The sequence below is a fragment of the Leucoraja erinacea genome, chromosome 9, assembly GCF_028641065.1.
Source record: "Leucoraja erinacea ecotype New England chromosome 9, Leri_hhj_1, whole genome shotgun sequence".
Classification (NCBI taxonomy): Eukaryota; Metazoa; Chordata; class Chondrichthyes; order Rajiformes; family Rajidae; genus Leucoraja; species Leucoraja erinaceus.
This window is the reverse complement of record NC_073385.1, coordinates 31,265,184-31,282,398: the sequence shown is the minus strand read 5'-3', so window position 1 is coordinate 31,282,398 and position 17,215 is coordinate 31,265,184. Positions and strand designations below refer to the sequence as shown.

Below are 17,215 nucleotides of genomic sequence, written 5' to 3'. Positions count from 1 at the left end.
TATGCCTGACCTTTGGGAGCTGCCACACTCTCACCTTAAACCTATGCCCTCTGGCTTTTTATTCCCCTACTCTGAGTAAAACACTTTGTGCATGTACCCTAACTATTCCCCTTATGATTTTATACATCTATGAGATCACCTTGTATCCTTCTATGCTCTAATGAATATAGTCCTATGCTGTCCAACCTCTCACTATAGCTAAGGCCATCAAGTCCTGGCAACATCCTCGTAAATGTTCTCTGCTTCCAATCCAGCTTAACAACTTCTTTCCTCCAGCAGGATGACCAAAACTTAAAACAATACTCCAAATATGGTCTCACCACCACAGCCTTGTACAGCTGTAACATAACATCCAAACTTCTATACTCAATGCCCTGATTGATGAGGGCCAATGTCCCTAAAGTCTTCTTGTCCACCTTATCTACCTGTGGAAAAGCTTTTCCCACTGAGAGTAGGGAAGTTTCAAACAAGGGGACATGACATGAGAATTAAGGGACTGAAGTTTAGGGGTAACATGAGGGGGAACTTCTTTACTCAGAGAGTGGTAGCTGTGTGGAATGAGCTTCCAGTGAAGGTGGTGGAGACAGGTTCGTTTTTATCATTTAAAAATAAATTGGATAGTTATATGGATGGGAAGGGAATGGAGGGTTATGGTCTGAGCGCAGGTATATGGGACTAGGGGAGATTATGTGTTCGGCACGGACTAGAAGGGTCGAGATGGCCTGTTTCCGTGCTGTAATTGTTATATTATATGGTGACACCACTTTCAAGGCACAATGTATCTGTACTCTTGGACCCTTCTACTCTACAACACTTCCTAGAGCCCTGCCATTTACTATAAAGGTCCTGCTCTGGTTAGACTTTTCAACATGCAACATCTCACATTTATCGGCATTTAACTCCATTAACCATTCCTCTGCACACTTGCCCAACTGATCATGATCCTGCTGTAATCTTTGATAACCATCTGCACTGACCTACTTTAAATAATCTGCAAATTTACTCATCATGCCTTGCACGTTCTCATTGCTTCCTTGAAGCAAATTTTCGTTCCGATTGCTAGCTCTCCTGGATCATATCCAGAGCAGCTTACCATGCGGAACCATGTCAAACCATGAAATCCATATCTACAACGTCTACAGCTCTTCCCTCATTAACCTTTTCGGTTACATCTTCAAAAAACACATCAAATGCGCGAGACATGATCTCTGATGCAGCAGCAAACCTGGAGGATATGTTCATGGATTAATAATCTTGAAACCTGATCCAGTGATATTGACTCAAATCCCTCCCCGAGTGCTGGGGAATTTGAAATTATTCCATTAAAAAATTGCAATATACATCTAATGTGACTGACTACATGATGACTACCAAACAGTTTCAACAACCTATTTTGGGTGATTTGATAGGTAGCTGAATAAAGGCCAGAGATGAAAAGACAACTTGTCCCTGCTTTCCCAAATGCCTAACAAGTCAGTTATACCAAACTGTCATGACAAAATCATAATAAAAATGGATATGAATCAAGCCACCGAGCAACAACTCCAAAACTGGGCATCAATGAAAAAGTGTGGCATATTAACAGCTGCAGGATTAAAGATAAATTCAGAATACATTTTCAAAAAGGAATTGAATATGACCTCAATTAGGAATACTTTGCAAGGATGAATGGAATAAACAGCATAGTGGCATCAGCTGGAGCACTGGTTAAATTACTTTTTCATTTATTGTGTCATTAAGTAATAAATGATTAGGATGGTATATATATATAAACAAAATAAACCTAAAACACTGTACACAAACTAAGGATAATTCACCATTAATTTATCATTAAATGGCACTTCCTATTACAGCTATACACATTTCTGGCCAGTTACATTTTACTTTATCATTTCAATTTTGCTCTTATGATGTTCCAAACAAAGAATATGTTCCAGATTTGTCAAAGATTTATTCACAGTGCAATAGTGACAGTGCTTCAAATTTATCTTTCATTCCAAACGTTTAATTTGATACTGCCTAAATTGTTTTCAAACTTAATAAGAGTGCTCATTAGTTTTGCTAATAATTCATTTGCTGTTACCTTGTCCAGATGCAGAAATCCTTGCACTTGCTTTTGCTTTCTGAACAGCAGACCTCATCTTCTGTTGAACGTGAACATCCTTAGACATTGGCACTGGGGCAGACTTGCGGGGTGCTGGGGTCTGCAGTGAACTTCCTGTGCCAAATGCACCTGGACAACTCTGATAAGCTGAAATTAAAGCCAAAACATGTGTCAAGTTATTATTTTCCTAAATTATAAACATGTTACCCCAAGAAAATGGAGGCTTCAACACTTTGCCATAACGAAGCATTTTGGAATGGCAAATATTGAATAGATTTGATTAATACTCAACACCTGACTGCAATCATGGCTATGAGTTTCCAGTCATTTGCCACTTCCATCCTGCATCTACTCTGTCCATCTCTCGGTCCTTCGTCTTATAAACTCAATGTCATTATCATGAAACATTCCAGCCAATAGTATATTCAGAAAGCAGAGTTTTCAATTCGTTAAGATGTAATGGAGGATAGACACAAAAAGTTGGAATAACTCGGCAGGACAAGCAGCATCTCTGGAGAGAATGAACGTGTGACGTTTCAGGTCGAGACTCTTCTTCAGACAAGATGTAATGTACAACGATGGTGTTATCCATTCCTTACAGATATGGCAAGTTATAACCTCTATGTATGATTTAAAAAAAACCTTCAAGGAATAAACGTTATTGGAAATTTGGAAATGCGATTAATTGATGTGGGACTATGATTCTGCAAACAAACAAAACTACTTCTTTCCCTGCATTACCAATCTATTACTATTATCATTTGAAATAAATATAAATGCTCATATAAACTGTGCATAGCTTTATCTTTTACAATTACAATTTACTACCAGTTTATAATAGTGTGCCTCCCAGAACAGTCATGTAGGCAATAAGACTAAAAAAATTATGCGCAAATTTTACAAAAGTGCACATTTTTATTTTAGGAGCTACAATATTGTTGCAATAGGAACAACATTTTAACAGGAATATCATAATCATAAAACTAATAATAAAACTTAAGGCTGCACAGCGGTAGAGTTGCTGCCTTACAGCACCAGAGACCCAGGTTCAATTCTGACTACGGGTGCTGTCTATACGGAGTTGTACATTCTTACTGTGACCTCGTGGGTTTTCTCCGAATGCTCCGGTTTCCTCCCACTCTCAAAAGGCGTACAGGTTTGTAGATTAATTGGCTTCTGTAACTTGTAGTAAATTGTCCCTAGTGTGTAGAATAGTGCTAATGTGCGGGGTGATCGCTGTTTGGCGTGGACTCGGTGGACCTTGGGGCCTGTTTCCACATTGTATCTCTAGGTCTAAAGTCTAATGAAGAAGACACAAAGGGAAAGGAAAAGGAGCAAAGGAAAAAAATAGTGCAGAAAATAGTTCTCAGCATTATGGAGCAATAATTCCAGCGACAAAGACTAATGTTGGCAATGCGGTAGAGGTGAATTGGACTATACACTCGTTCATGCAAAAACCTGGCGCCTGGTCAATCATCAATTACAGATATGGATGGAAAAATGGCAGCCAAAGTTGAATCTGCGCAAGTGGAAAGTGTTGCACTTTGAAAGGTCAAATGCAAGGGGAAAGTATGCAGTTAATGGCTGGACCCTAAATACCATTGATATACAGAAGGACCTTGGGATCAAAGTTCATAGCTCCCTGAAATGGTAACGAAGATAAATTATATGCTTGGCTTCATCGGTCAGAACATTGTGTACAAGAGTCAGGAAGTTACATTGCAGCTTTATAAAACTTTGTTTAGGCCGCATCCCGGAGCGCGTGTGTAATTGTAGACAACCCTTTACAGGAAGGATGTGGAGTTTTAGACAGGGTGCAGAAAAGATTTACAAGGATGCTGCCTGGGTTTGAGGGCATCAGGTATAAGGAGAAGTTGGACAACTTAAATTGTTTTCTCTGGAGTGTCAGAAGGCGAGGAGAGACCTAATAGAAGGATATACAACTATGAGAGCCATGGATAAGGTAGACAGTCAGAATATTTCTCCTAGCATGGAAATGATAAATAACATTGCTTTAAGGTTAAAGAGGAAAGGTTTAAGGAGATGTGCAGGGCATCATTTTTACACAAAGTGGTAGATGTCTGGAACCTGCTGTCAGAGGTGATGGTGGTGGAAGCGAATACGATCATGGTATTTAAGCAGCTTTTAGATGGGCGCATTACCAGGACAAATTTATATATGGCTCATGTGCAGGCAGAAGGGAATAATTTAATTTGTCATCATATTTGGCGCAGATGTCATGGGTCAAACGGCCTGTTGCAATGTTATAACATTCGATGTACGTACATAAATCTGGTGTTCGTAATCTGGGAAAGATCCGTATCGAAGACCGAGGGGGGATCTGATTGAAACTTACAAAATTGATAAAGCTCTTTGAAGATTGGTTTATGAATGCAACCAATCATATATATCTTAGCATCACTAATCCCGCCTCACTGTATCATTTATACTAACACCCACTTCTCCCGCTACACAGTTCAGTAGCAGGCTGGAGCCAGTGAATACTAATATGTTGTTAAGTCTGAATGTATATTAAAGGCTATCTTGAAGTTACACGTGTGTAATGTCTCATTTACATGGTGTCAGAAGTGGGATTCGAACCCACGCCCCACGTCCTTCTCGCCTCCGGTCCTGTCGCTGCCCTCTAATCTTTCCGATGAAGGGGTGGGAGGGTTTGGTCCGTACGCGTTCGGGCCGTGTCAGTAAACCGCCTGTTAGATATGGTGATTTTGTGTAACTTTAATGGCACGGGTACCCACCATACTCAATCTTCCAAGGGGAAGGATGTAGATTGGTTTATGAATGCAACCAATCATATATATCTTAGCATCACTAATCCCGCCTCACTGTATCATTTATACTAACACCCACTTCTCCCGCTACACAGTTCAGTAGCAGGCTGGAGCCAGTGACTACTAGTATGTTGTTAAGTCTGAATGTATATTAAAGACTATTTTGAAGTTACACGTGTGTAATGTCTCATTTACACTCTTGATATGTTAGATGCAGAAAGGCGTTTCCTGGATTGCAGTGAAGGACCATGGGCACAATATGAGAATAACCAGTAGGCTATTTTGGACAAGGATGAAGAAAATGACTGGAGAAAGAATGCTACCCTCTAATTAGCCATTCTGTATCTAGTCTGTTGATCACCAAGGCATCAAAACATTTGATTCCAAGAGTGAATTCATTTTTTTCTCAAAGATAGGATACAATCTTCTTCCCCTGATAGGGGCATCAAAAACAAGAGGACATAGCTTTGTGAGAGGATCTTTAAAAGAGATACGACGGGATTTTTTTTTTTCGCACAGGCCGATGCAAGGATCTGGACTCAAGCGACAAGTGGAGGCTCTGCAGTGGCCAGGTGCTCGACTGGATCGGGCACGGCTCCAAGAGACTGAGCGAGCGAACCAGACGTGGCCTATAGTGGCACAGAGCGGTGAAGTACTAGTGGAGGATGCCATAGGTTTCACTTGGCCAGGTGGATCCTGCAATGCCACAAGGACAATGGGCCTTTATGGCTAGCTGCACTTTAAACATGGACTTTGAAAATGACGCCAAAACCTGACAACACTTGTATATTGTCTCAGTAGACTATTTCCATACACTTTGTACTTAATCTACAACTGTGCTTATGTACAGTAATACTTTGCTGCACTGCACCTCGGTACATGTGACATTAAAGAACCATTGATAATAAGGTGCTGTTCCTCCAGTTTGCGTGTGGCCTCACTCTGGCAATGCAGGAGGCCCAGGACAGAAAGGCTCGTGTAGGAAGGGAAATTAAAATGGTTAGCAACTGGGAGATCCAGTTGGCCTTGGCTGACCGAGTGCAAGTGTTCAACAAAATGATTGCAGAGTCTATGTTTGGTCTCGTTGATGTAAAGTAGGCCACCGAGAACACTGGATGCAGTAGATGAGGTTAGAGGAGGTGCACATGTACCCGTCTCACGTGGAAAGACTGCTGGGTTCACTAAAAGGATGGGAGCGAAGAGACATAGGGACAGGTAATACACCTCCAGCTGTTTTAGGGGAAAATACCAGAGGAAGGGGTGGTTTGGGTGGGAAGGGATGAGTGAACCAAGTAAATAAGTACATTTTATTTATAACACGTTTAAATCAACTCGCGTTGAAACCGAAGTGCTTTACATAAATAAATAATTAAGTTTCCGTACATCCATAGAAAAAGAAAAAAAAAGAAAAAAATGACACAACACATTATAGAAATCAACATGAACGTCCCCCACAACAGAATCAAAATTTTCCACTGTGGGGAAAGGCACCAGAAAGTTCAGTCCTCTTCCTCTGTGATCACCCGAGGTCGGGGCCTCTTTGTGGCCTCCGCAGCCAGTCCGATATTTTCAGGCCCTCTTGCCGGGAACATGGAACTCCGGCGTCAGGTGTACACTCCTCAGCGGCTTGGAATGTCTGGAGCGGCCGCTTCCTCCCTGGAGACCGCGGCTCCCGAAGTCCTCAGGCCTTCGGAGTTGCAGAGGGAGCAGTCTCTGCAGAAGGTGGAAAGGGGTGGGGATCGGAAGGTGTGCATAGTAGTGGGATCACATTGGAGGTGATGGAAATATCGGAGAATGAAGTGTTGGATGCAGAGACTGGTGGGGTGAAAGGCGAGGACCAGGGAAACTCTATCCTTCCACATGGGGCAAGCACTATGTGTCTTTTTTTTATAAATCACCATCTGCAGTTCCTTGTAGGTGTGGGCCAATGGGCCTGTTTCCATGATGTATCTGTAAACTATTGCAGACACGGTTCTGGGCTGGAAGCTCATCTTTTGGAAGAAACTAAAAATCATTACAATTTTCATTCCCAAATTATTATTATTACAAAATCACAATTTTAACTATGGCTTTACAACAATAAGCAACATTAATTCTTTTCATAATACTCCTACTAATGACACTGTAACAAGCATCCAGCTAAATTTCAAAGACACTGCAACTCTGACCATTTTTCAACTATATTGCATTAGATAATGAGGCTTTTTCTCCAGGAACCAGAATTGTTTGCTCTTCTCACCTTGTGTTGCTGTAGAGATGTCAGATGGCACATTCCTTAGTGAAACATGTTTGATGTTGTTGCCAGGCAACTGCTGGAGTCCTTGACTCATTGTCCGTGCTGCGGTACACGTTGCTGAACTTTGCAACAATGTATCTGAATGTTCTGGCAACGCACCACCTGGATGAATGCGATTTGTCGTGAATGCAGAAGTGAACATTTGTGACTGAAGGAAAGACAAAAATTAGAACCAATAAGAGCCACTGTGCAACATGCAACAAGACCTCCCAGATTCTACCACTCACATCATGTGGGGCAATTTGTTTACCACCCACATCCCAATGACATAGGTTAATTGCACTCTGTAAATATCCCCTAGTGTATAAGAACTAGATGCAAAAGTGAGATGACATAGAAATAGTGTGAATGGGTGATCAATGGTCAGTGTGTTCAGTGAGCCAAAGGGCTCGTTTTCATGCTGTATTTCTAAATTAAACTAAAAACTAAGTCTTTGGGATGTAGGAGAAAACTAGAACTTGTGGAGGAAAACTATTGGTCATAAGAACAGTTAAATTCAACTAACATACAGTTAAATTGAATAACATTGAATCTAGGTCGCTGGCACCGTGAGGCAATGCCTCTCCCAGCTGCACCACTGGAAATCAAAGCTTTGCATCGAAGTTCAAGATAAAATTCAGCTTTGCTGGTATGGAAGTACAGACATCAGTCATTTACTTGTTACTCAACTTTTGTATCTTTTGTATTCTTTGCAGCTTGTTTTGTAACTTGTGTAAATCATTGTAACTGGTGACCTTGGTAACTTTGTAACGTACCATAGCTGGATGAGTAAAAGATAAGGTGGCGAGATGTGAGAAGACATGTGATTCAGAGCAAGAATGGACTAAGACAAGAGATAAGGGTGGCAAGATATGAGAAGACATGTGATCTGAAACAAGGATGGACTAAGAGATGGCAAATAACTGGCAAGAGAGGAGATGTGGCTGCAAGTGATTGGTTATTGCTAAGGGAATGTCTGCAAGTGATTGGGTATGGAAATGTACCTGGGATGGAAGCATGCCATAAAAAAGAAGCGACTCATTGTATGAGGTGGGCAGTCAAGCGATTAACATTTTGATTTGCAAATAAAGGTTTGAACTTCTCGAAGAATTCTCCACGTCGTCGGACTTAGTCTCGAGAATCGGTAACCACGACAAAATTGGAGTAGTCGGCAGGATCGGAAAGAGGCCCGTTCGGTAAAGGACGACCAGCCGAGGGCACTTCCCAACCCTTCAGGGGCTCCCTGGGACAACAGGACAAGGTTTTAAGTCTTTGGGAGAGCGTTTCCTCAAATGCCCTATCAGGAACAAAATAAATCTGGAAATAAGCCCAGACAGTGGTATCTAGAGTGGTATCTACAATGCCCTCCATAATGTTTGGGATAAAGACCCATCATTTATTTATTTGCCTCTGTACTCCACAATTTGTGATTTTTAAAAGAGAAAAAAAATCACATGTTGATAAAGTGCACATTGTCAGATTTTATTAAAGAGTATTTTTTATCCATTTTGGACCATGTAGAAATTACCTGTGTTTTATGTCCCCCCCCCCCCCCCCCATTTCAAGGCACATGTTTGGGACACATGGCTTCACAGGCGTTTGTAATTGCTCAGGTGGCTATTGTGTGTAACATAGTAATATATACAAAATGCATTACAGTAAACCATCCAGACTATTGCAACTCCAAACCAAAGATCTCTACCACCAAGCCCAAAACAACAGGCACATTGGATTACCATCCACTGCAGGTTTCCCTCCGAGTCATACATTGTCCTGAATTGAAAATATTAGTCTGACCCACTGGGTTCCTCCAGCACTTTGTGTTTTGCTCATCCATTCATGTTATTAGAACTAAATCTTGGAATTTCCTGCCCAACAGCACTGTAAGAGTACCTTCACCAAAATTATTTCAAGACAGCAGCTCACCACCACCTTCTCAAGAGCAATTAGGGATACGCATTAAATGAAGTCTTTGCCAGCAATGCCCAGATCATAAAATACGATGAATAAAAATACCTGGAGCTCTAGCTGACGTTCTTGAATTTTTTCCAAATGGCTCAGTCGTTGATTCGAGAGCATGCTTAACTGGGCCTCCAGTTCTCTGACTCTCTCTTTGTGATTCTTGGACTTTGGATCCTGAGTCGACACTTTTGCTTGATGTTCTGTGATGTGCTTTACTTGTTGATCCATTTCCTGAAGTTTAGTTACCAACTCAGTCAGAGCAGCAATTTTAGCCCCAAGGTCACACTGAGCCTACATAAAATAAATTTCAGTTAATTAGAAAGATAACAAATATCTGAAAAACTTAAATTTGATTGCACAAATCAAACATACAGTTATATCCAATTTTCAAATGAAGAACTCATTACATCCATCAAATAATTTGCATGGCATTTGTTCGTTTTTGAGGTTTGTGAATTAAAGTTAAATCGTATTTTTCTGATGTGGGCATCGTGGTGAAGGTCTGCATTTTTCTCATATCACGAACGCAATCCTGGTGATCCTAAATCATGAAATGTCTTAGGTAACATGAAAGTAAACCTGGAATTATTTACCCTATTGTAATCCGAGGCAAGAAGAATGGCGGATTGTTTACTTTAGCAAGGCTGAAGTCTGTGCCAGCACTGTGCAGTAAAAGACCAAATATTACAGCTTCGTATCATGCTGAGAAATCAGCAAATGTAAAGAAGCCTCTGAACAGAGACTTGGGCTCGGAGAAATACAACAGATGTGTGACAGCAAGGAGTCAATAAGTCTAGCCATCTGGGGTGTTTGCATATTCACAGAACTAGCCTTCACAATACCTTCCTAAAATAGAGGCACCTTGTGGATGAATTGTATCCCAAAGTCCTTCTAGAAATATTGACAGGCAGCAGTTTGCTTATACATGACATGAGCATGACTTGTGTCCAACTGCTTTCAACATTAGAGCGAAAGTGCTGAGGAGTTTCAAAACTTATTTCTTCACTTGAAAATGTGTTCTTATTATACAATTCTAACAGTGAAATTAAGGTGACATAAGTATCATAAAGGAAAGGTAAAAATGTTTATGCAGGTCAGCAAAGGAAGAAGGAAGATGAATGCAAAAGCAATGCTACATCAAATGGAATATATACATTTCTATAATTAATTATAGAGAGGGTGTGTGTGTGTGTGTGTGTGTGTGTGTGTGTGTGTGTGTGTGTGTGTGTGTGTGTGTGTGTGTGTGTGTGTGTGTGTGTGTGTGTGTGTGTGTGTGTGTGTGCGTGTGTGTGTGTGTGCATCTTCTCTAAAAAACGACGTGCTAATGGTAAAACTTTTACATATTCCGGATTTATCCCATCGACTCCGAAATTGTCTTACCTGAAAAATTCATGCATTATTTCTCAAGTTATTAATCAAAATGTTCAGAAATCTAAAGAAACTTTGAAACAAAAATGGCTGGCTTTGGCTGATGACGTCACAATGGCTCTGCGTGCTGCCCGTCTTGGGTCTGCTTGCTGCGAGTGACATCCCCCCCACCCCGCCCTCCTCCCCCCGTTATTCAAAAGTCGGGCCGCCGATTGAAGACAAAAGATCATAGCTGAAGACTGCTGTCAACGCCCGCTCGCGCCTCAGGTCAGGTCCGGTCCTTGGCTCGGCTTGCCTCGGGCCTTCCCCCTCCGCTCCCTCTCCCACTTCCCCCACTCTTCCCCCCTCTGTCTCTTGCCCCCTCTGTCTCTCTCTCTCTACCCCCTCCCTCTCTAGACGAGGCTGCGAGATGGGGGCTATGCGTGAGTGGATAGGGCGGGGATGGGGTAAAAACCCTACCACCTCTCTCCACCCCCCTCTTCCCTCCCCCCCCCCCCCACCCCCACTTCATCACTAAAAGTTATTAATGAAAATGTTCACAAATCTGAAAAAACTTTGGGAAAAAAAAACGCTGGCTTTCGCTGATGACGTGATAATGGATCTGCGTGCTGCCGTCTTGAGTGTGTGCGCGCAGCCCTCTTGGGTCTGCGTGCTGCGAGTGACGTCCCCTCCATCTCTCCCTCCTCCCCCTGTTATTCAAAATACGCTCGGGAACGCTTTCTCTCGGGGATGGCTTTCTCTCGGCTCCTCTCTCCCCCCCCCCCCCCCCCCCCCCCGGCCTCTCTTCCCCCTGGCCAATCTCCCCCCGCCTCTCTTCAACCACCCCCCCTCCCCCAGGCCTCTCTTCCACCCCCCCTCCTAAACCACCCCCCCCCCCCCCCCCCCCCCGCCCCTCTCTGTCTCTGCCCCCTCTCCAGACGCGCCTGCGAGTTCGGGGTTAGTGTGTGTGTGGAGGGTGGTTAGTGTGTGACGCCACAGCTGCCTCCCCCCCCCCCCCCCCCGCAAACGTGCATTGAGGGGACGGGACCCAACGCGTCCCACTTGGTCCAGTTAAACCATAAAAATGGGGCTCTCGAGCATCAGAATTACTGCATTCAGGACAGTATTGGTCCACTGTCTATTGACAGGAGCTTTAGTCAGGACAGGGTTACAACAGAGATACTGTGTTCCAAAGAATAAACTGGTAATTCGGCAGTTGAAATGCTGACAGGTGGACAACTGATATACAAACTGCTCTTCGTAAAATAAACTGGTCAATTAGCTGAAGTCATGTTCATTGTTCATGTTCATAATATATATTAATGATCTGGATGAGGGAATTGAAGGCAATATCTCCAAGTTTGCGGATGACACTAAGCTGGGGGGCAGTGTTAGGTGTGAGGAGGATGCTAGGAACTGCTGATGACTTGGCACCATGTTGGTGATTTTAGTTTGGCAAAAACAGTTTAATGTGGACACATATGTTCCCATAACGTGAAAGCTCTTTATTGTCTAAAAAGTGGCCGATTGGGAAGTGGGAGATGTGCGAGACCTGGGTGTCATGGTACACCAGTCATTGAAGGTAGGCATGCAGGTGCAGCAGGCAGTAAAGAAAGCGAATGGCATGTTGGCTTTCATAGCAAGAGGATTTGAGTATAGGAGCAGGGAGGTTCTACTGCAGTTGTATAGGGTCTTGGTGAGACCACACCTGGAGTATTGCGTGCAGTTTTGGTCTCCAAGTCTGAGGAAGGACATTATTGCCATAGAGGGAGTGCAGAGAAGGTTCACCAGACTGATTCCTGGGATGTCAGGACTGTCTTATGAAGAAAGAATGGATAGACTTGGTTTATACTCTATAGAATTTAGAAGATTGAGAGGGGATCTTATAGAAACTTACAAAATTCTTAAGGGGTTGGACAGGCTAGATGCAGGAAGATTGTTCCGATGTTGGGGAAGTCCAGGACAAGGGGATAAGGATAAGGGGGAAATCCTTTAAAACCGAGATGAAAACTTTTTTCACACAGAGAGTGGTGAATCTCTGGAACTCTCTGCCACAGATAGTTGAGGCCAGTTGTAGGAAAGGGAGTTAGAGGGCCCAGTGGAGGGATCAGAGGTCTATGGAGAAAAGGCAGGTATGGGATACTGAGTTGGATGATCAGCCATGATCATGTTAAATGGCGGTGCAGGCTCGAAGGGCCGAATGGCCTACTCCTGCACCTAATTTCTATGTTTCTATGTTTCTATTGGTACAGTGACCCAGGAAGGGTGTCAGTATATCCAGTAAAATTCTGATAATCTGGCACCATTGGGATTTTAGCAAACAAAACACCCTTGCCACACAGATGTTCCCATAGGGTGAAATCTCTTCCTTGTCCTTCAAAGTCTCGCAGCAGAAGTGCCCAAAACTGTGGTATTATTAGCCTGCAATAATGTTGAGGGCAAGAGAGACGTGAATCCCACAAAACTAAAACATGGTAGGCTGGTTTTGATGGGATCAAGGGAGAGTTAGCAATTGTACACAAGATTGGCTTAGTGGAAGAAGTCAGAAGTGTGAATTATATCTGCATGGAATCAGTTCATCTTCAAACCATCAGCTCATAAAAATGAATTATTGACGGCTGGGCTGGAATTTATCAAATATGTTCAGGAAAGTTTCCTCAGGCAAGATGTAGGGCCCTAAAAAAAAAAAGATGGCAAAGCTTCATCTAGTTGTAGGAAATTGGTAAGGGCCAGTGAGTGAAGTGTCTGTGGGTGAGCATTTTGGAACCAGCGATCATTATTCCATTAGCTTTAAAATAGTTATGAATAAAGACTGGGTGAGCCCACAAGTTAAAATTCTTAATTGGGTCATGGACAAACTTAATGGTATTTGACAGGAACTTGGTGAAGATAGGTTGTTTGTGGGCAAAAGGACATCCGGAAATTTTAAAGGTGAGATCTCATGGGCATGCATGTTCCAGTTAGAGTGAAGGGCAACGCAGATGGGAGTAAGGGAGCTTAGATGATGAAAGAAATTGTGGCTCTAGTTAGGAATAATAAGAAGCACCAGGACAGGTAAAGGCAGCTGGGATCAAGTGTATCCCTCGAAGAGTTTTGGGAACCGAGGAGCATACTTAAGAACAAAATCAGCAGTGCAAAAAGGGAGCAGGAGATAGCTTTGGCAGACAATATTATGTAAAGTTTTAAGCAGATTTAAGAAATATGCATTAAGGGAAAGAGGGTAACTGGAGAGAGCACAGGAACCTCAGAAGCCAAAAGCAAGTTCAAGTTCAAGTTCGTTTATTGTGATGTGTCCCTGTATAGGACAATGAAATTCTTGCTTTGCTTCAGCACACAGAACATAGTAGGCATTTACTACAAAATAGATAAGTGTGTCCATATACCATGATATAAATATGTACACACATACATAAATAAACTGATAAAGTGCAAATAACAGAAAATGGGTTATTAAAATTAGTTTTTTGTCCGAGCCAGGTTTAATAGCCTGATGGCTGTGGGGAAGTAGCTATTTCTGAACCTGGTTGTTGCAGTCTTCAGGCTCCGTACCTTCTACCTAAAGGTAGCGGCAGGGAGCATGCAGCCAGGATGGCAGTGGGTCTTTGATCCACCGCTGCCAGCCTTTTTGAGGCAGCGACTGCGGCCAATCCCTCGATGGAAGGAAGGTCAGAGCCGATGAGGACTGGGCAGAGTTTACTACTTTTTGTAGTCTTTTCCTTTCCAGGGCACTAATTGCCGAACCAAGCCACGATGCAACCGGTCAGCATGCTCTCTATTGTGCACCTGTAGAAGTTAGAGAGTATTCCTTGACAAACCGACTCTCCGTAATCATCTCAGGAAGTAGAGGCGCTGATGAGCTTTCTTGATAATTGCGTTAGTGTTCTCGGACCAGGAAAGATCTTCAGAGATGCGCACGCCCAGGAATCTGAAGCTCTGACCCTTTCAACCATCAACCCGTTGATATAAATGGGGCTGTGGGTCCCCCTCGTACTCCTTCCAAAGTCCACAATCAGTTCCTTGGTTTTGCTGGTGTTGAAGGCCACGTTATTGCGCTGGCACCATATGGACAGTTGCTCGATCTCTCTTCTATACTCCGACTCATCCCCATCAGAGATACGTCCCACAACAGTGGTGTCATCAGCGAACTTAATGATGGAGTTCGCACTGTGATTGGCTACGCAGTCATGGGTATAGAGTGTGTACAGCAGGAGGCTGAGCATGCAGCCTTGAGGTGCTCCTGTGCTGATTGTTATCGAGGCTGACACATTTCCACCCATACGAGCAGACTGTGGTCTGTGAATGAGGAAGTCGAGGATCCAATTGCAGAGGGATGCGCAGAGACCCAGTTCTGCAAGTTTGGTAACCAGCTTGGAGGGGATGATTGTGTTAAATGCTGAGCTGTATTCGATGAATAACAGCCTGACATATGAATTTTTGTTGTCCAAGTGGTCCAGAGGGCCAGCAAGATCGCATCCACCGTTGATCTGTTGTGGCGGTAAGGGAACTGCAGTGGGTCCAGATTTTTGTCGAGGTAGGTGTTGATTTGCTCCATGATCAACCTCTCAAAGCACTTCATCACCACCGGCGTTAGTGCCACTGGTCGATAGTCATTGAGGCACGTCACCTTACTCTTCTTGGGCACTGGTATAATTGATGCCCTTTTAAAGCAGGTGGGGACCTCAGACCTCAGAAGTGAGAGGTTGAAAATGTTCGCAAAAACTCCAGCCAGGTGGTCCGCACAGGTTTTTAAGAACACGACCGGGTATACCATCAGGACCAGGCGCTTTTTGGGGGTTCACCCCTCTGAAGGATTTCTTGACGTCGGCCTCTGTGACTGAGTATGAAATACCATCACAGCGAATGGGGGATTGGGAAGGCACATCAGTGTTCTCCCTATCAAAGCGTGTGTAAAACGCATTGAGCTCGTCAGGGAGTGATGTTTCGCCGACATTCGAGCTGCCTCCTGGTTTCGCCTTGTAGGTCATCTCTGTGGGGAGCCACAGGAGATGCGCAAGGACCTCAATGATCATTATCCTATTTTTACCGTGGATAAAGACATGTAGAATGGGAAGTTGGAACAGTTAATGGATATGGCTTGAGAACAGTCTATAATACGTTTGAGGTGGTGCTGGACATCCTAAGGCATATTAAGGTAGATAATAGACAATAGGTGCGGGAGTAGGCCATTCGGCCATTTGAGCCAGCACCACCATTTAATGTAATCATGTCTGAACATCCACAATCAGTACCCCGTTCCTGCCTTCTCCCCATATCCCTCGACTCGGCTATCTTTAAGAGCCCTATCTAGCTCTCTCTTGAAAGTATCCAGAGAACCGGCCTCCACCGCCCTCTGAGAGAGAATTTTTCAGAGACTCACAACTCTGTGTGAAAAAGTGTTTCCTCATCTCCATTCTAAATGGCTTACCCCTTATTCTTAAACTGTGGCCCCTGGTTCTGGACTCACCCAACATCGGGAACATGTTTCCTGCCTCTAGCGTGTCCAAACCCTTAATAATCTTATATGTTTCAATAAGATCCCCTCTCATCCATCTAAATTCCAGTGTATACAAGCCCATCCGCTCCATTCTCTCAGCATATGACAGTCCCGCCATCCCGGGAATTAACCTTGTGAAACTACGCTGCACTCCCTCAATAGCAAGAACGTCCTTCCTCAAATTTGGAGATAAATCTCCCGTGCCTGATCTGATATATCAGAGGACACGAAAGGAAGCTGGGGTTAGTGTCATTAAGCAATTAAACCTTAATTAATAAAGAATAAAGCATTTTAGCAGAAATAAATCAATGTCCAACAAGACAAGAATTGCTACAGAATTGCTGCCAATGAACTTTCATCGCATTGTATATTTAATAGTTCTCATAAAATATTTAAAAAATTATAATCATAGTAAAGACCCAACTATGACTGCATATGCAACCTACCCCTAAGTCATGACCAATGCCGACTGCCAATGTGTATCTTTATTTCCATGAATATTGTAATATTAAAAAAAAGTCCATTTACAACAATTTCTTGCATAAAAATACTTGTCTGCACAATTCTTTGCAATTTTTAGCATGCCACTTATCATTGCTATTACAAATGCATCAACAGATTTCACCAACCTTAAGCAGAGGTGCAGTTGCAGCAATGGCTGATGCAGTGGCAGCTGCGGTCATAACAGTATTGGAACAAAAATTGGTCTCTCTCGCACCCCGTGTAAAAGATTCCTTATCATCAAAAGAAGGCTTCACCAGAAGTTGCGCTTCCACATATTTTCCTTTGGGACCAGTCAGCACCTTTCTGGGAATTAAAATTGTACTAAAGTTCAACACAACCTTGACAGGAATATGAACACTTTTTGAATTGACTGTTACTGTCTATGTATGAAGTTCCTTTTGTAAAGTTAGAGAGAGATGCTTCTATAAGTAATGGGAACACCGTTTCCACAATATTTTGACATTATATACCCATATACATAGATTGTACTGCAGAGTAATCAAAAACTCACCGAGACTACTTTAAAACAGCAACATGCGTTAATTACAAAAATAAATATAATTGTATTTTATAGCAAAGAATTGGAAAAGCAATGGTATTGTATTGTTGTGGTGTGTGCAGCATTGAACCATCAACATTTTCAGGATTAATTGATTTTAGTTAGGGGAGAGGAGGCAGTGAGGGGGCAGAGAGTTGGGGGGTGAGGCAGACATTAAATTGTCAGGACAACAACCTAA

General features: G+C 42.9%; 1 protein-coding gene across 3 annotated transcripts in view; it reads right to left on the bottom strand.

Annotated features, from left to right (window-relative positions):
• kiaa0586 (KIAA0586 ortholog) overlaps positions 1 to 17,215 on the bottom strand; it is a 378,726-nt gene that overhangs the window by 338,974 nt on the left and 22,537 nt on the right. For all 3 annotated transcript variants that reach the window (XM_055640495.1, XM_055640493.1, XM_055640494.1), the window contains exons 5-8: positions 16,604 to 16,781; positions 9,188 to 9,424; positions 7,136 to 7,340; positions 2,084 to 2,251 (exon numbers count right to left, since the gene is read on the bottom strand). In XM_055640495.1, the coding sequence (XP_055496470.1) occupies positions 2,084 to 2,251; positions 7,136 to 7,340; positions 9,188 to 9,424; positions 16,604 to 16,781 (788 nt within the window). The remainder of the gene's footprint in view (positions 1 to 2,083; positions 2,252 to 7,135; positions 7,341 to 9,187; positions 9,425 to 16,603; positions 16,782 to 17,215) is intronic.